At 45.3% G+C, this 2721-nt stretch overlaps 1 protein-coding gene across 1 annotated transcript in view; it reads right to left on the bottom strand.

Annotated features, from left to right (window-relative positions):
• LOC111670884 (calmodulin-like protein 4) overlaps nucleotides 1-2233 on the bottom strand; it is a 6743-nt gene extending 4510 nt beyond the window's left edge. Inside the window, exons 1-2 of the mRNA XM_087179746.1 lie at nucleotides 2011-2233; nucleotides 432-572 (exon numbers count right to left, since the gene is read on the bottom strand). Coding sequence (XP_087035872.1) covers nucleotides 432-572; nucleotides 2011-2233 — 364 coding nt within the window. The remainder of the gene's footprint in view (nucleotides 1-431; nucleotides 573-2010) is intronic.
• Between the last annotated feature and the right edge of the window lie 488 nt (nucleotides 2234-2721).

Genomic DNA, 2721 nt, shown 5'->3' with positions numbered 1-2721 from the left:
GTGACTGCTTTGTTGTGACATCACAAAGTTCCAGAAGTCCTGACGGCTGGTTTTAAGGCTCAGTTTCTGAATACAGGCTGTGTGCATTTCTCTGTGGACTGAGGCTTTGATACTTTCACAGTATTAATATAGAAGCTAGAGCTGATCTATAATCACACTACACAATTAAAACATGGGACCCTTTAAGAACACATGAAGTTCATAATCTGCAGCTTAAATCAGTTGTGCATGAATTCGGTAACCATGGTGATGTGATTTGTTTCCAACTGCAATAACGAAGCGTTTTGAATTCACTACCTCTGACTGGCTTCATCTCCATAGCAACGGCAGCTGACTGTTAAGTATTTAGAGTTGAGTTGTACTACATCAAACTGGTGGTCAGACCAGCAGGGTGAGGGGTCGCTGACAGTCAGACAGGTGGACAGGTGTACCTGTGTTGTGGCTCAGCAGGTGTCGTTCGACCTCGGAGGGGGTGGGGTTTGACCCGAGGCATCGCATCACTGTGATCAGCTCCCGGGCTTCGATCTTCCCCTTCCTCTGACGGTCGTACAGAGAGAAACACTCCTTAAACTCTGCAGCAACAACAACAACACACACACACACACACACACACACACACACACACAAAACACACACACACACACACACACACACTCACAATCAGATTTGTTTAGCTCAGCAAAGAAAAGTAAAGAGCAGCACATCCAGTCTGTGTTAACATGATGAGTCATGAAGGTTCAAAGAGGAGCTGCTTCTCTCATTACCTCACTACGTTCAGTCTGTTTACCTGGTGGAGATCTTCAGGGTGTAACACTGATTCCACCAAGACCAAACAAGCCTATAGGTCACTTTATTATTTTATTGTCTTTAATCTTACACAAGACAGCTGTGGGGTTTATAACTTATTGTGTTATACAATTGTGTAATACGTCTATATGTAAAGCTGAAACGAACAAACGTGCGGCGCTCTGCAAATTAAATATGTTCGGGTTGATCGCACAAACCAAGACGTCACTTTGTATTTTTCATTATTTTTCAGACTTGTAACAAAACAAAAGTACATTCATCTAAATGATGATCATCAGATCAATCAACAGTGACAATGTTCATTAGCTGCAGACTTTAAAGCCAGAAAACTGACACAGTCCCTGACGGATTGCCAGACCTTGAACACAAAGACATTTAAGGCCCGGCCCGTTTATTTGCCCTTTTTCTCCTTCTTCCTTTTCACGAAGCAACCAATCAGAGTGGAGGTCGTCAGCCAGGAGGAGTTCACCTGGCCAGTCAGTCTCCCTCTCTCCCTTCAACAACTTCCCCTTTCACTGATTCAATACGTCCTGGTTCGGTTTAGTTATGTAAATTATTAAAAAGTTACTTTAATAAATTACTTTTACTGTTTGATTTTGGAGCTTGTGTGCTCTTCCTCCGCCTTTGTCAGTTCGTGACATCAGGAACGGCCCCGAAACCCCCACGAGGACTCCTCCGTCCTTTCAACAGAGACAATAATGTGAATTTAACGTCTCCTCATTAGCCTGAAAAGTGCATTCAGATAGTGAGGCTTTGTGTTTAATCACATTAGCGGTTCGGGGACGTCGGCCAACACGTCGCTACGTGAATCTCCTGAGCCCGAGCAGAACAAGTGCTGCTTTGTAGTGAGGAGGCTGCGGGAAACTCTGCCGCCCCCCCACCGCCCCACCTCCCCCAGCCGGGCTCGTCTGTGGAAGAGGAGTAATCTCTAAACGACTGAACTGGCTCCAGAAAACCTCTTGCACTTAAAGAGATGAATCAGTCATCAGAGAAGTGGCTGTTCCTCCTCCACTAACACTCCCTGGAAGCAGCAGGTCACCACAGCGACATGTGTGAGAGTCTTACCATTAATCTGATCCTGAGTCAGGAACTTAGCCTGTGGTGCGAGAGGGAGAGGCAGACAGCAGGTTACAGCAGGTCACAGCAGGTGGAAAACATGGACGACAGCACCAAGCTTCACACACAGCTCGGTCATTATCTCACCATCGTGCCTCAGTGTGAGCGGACGGCGGCGGCGGCGGCGGCGGCTCTGAACTCTGCCGGCTGCTGAGCCGCTCAGGAAACTGATCCAGGCTGTAAGATGAGGACGGTAATGGAAGTGGACGGAGGATCCTGGAGGAGGGAAGTCACCGAGGGGCAGGACAGGTGCAGAACACGTCCCTCCCTCTGCTGCTGTTACCTCAACAGCTACAGGAAGGATCGTCATGTTCCCCAGAGGATGACTCCCACTGAGTGTTCAGTCATCCCCTGTTGACAATAGCCAGGTTTAACTACAAATCTCCAGAGAAAATGTGAATTGATGCTGGTTTACATCCACGACTGTTACTCTCCTGTTGCAGAGAGAATTTACACAAGTACTTTGGCTTTTTATGTATTCATGTATTTTGCATTTTTAAAAATGTTAGTGTGTATTAAATGTCCTCGTTGTTCCTCCGGGAAGGTGCAGAGAACAACCCTGTAACTGTAACCTACAGTGTGGTCCTCACCGTAACAAAACTGTCAGATGACTGTCATCAGCAGCTGCCAAACAAAACTCTAAAATTAAAGTAAAATATCCTAATTAAAATAAAGTGTAAAAACAATACATTTACAGAAAGTTTCATTAATATTTCTACAGAGAAAAACTATTATTTTACAGATTTCTCCTAAATTATTCTGATCTAACTCCGTCAATAAAGTGAATCCACTAAAGTT

Source organism: Seriola lalandi, unplaced genomic scaffold (assembly GCF_002814215.2).
Source record: "Seriola lalandi dorsalis isolate HSWRI2012SDOR001 ecotype SW California unplaced genomic scaffold, Sedor1 jcf7180002054863, whole genome shotgun sequence".
In the NCBI taxonomy this organism is placed as follows: Eukaryota; Metazoa; Chordata; class Actinopteri; order Carangiformes; family Carangidae; genus Seriola; species Seriola lalandi.
Note: the sequence above shows the minus strand (reverse complement) of the source record. Positions and strands in the feature narration are given on the sequence as shown.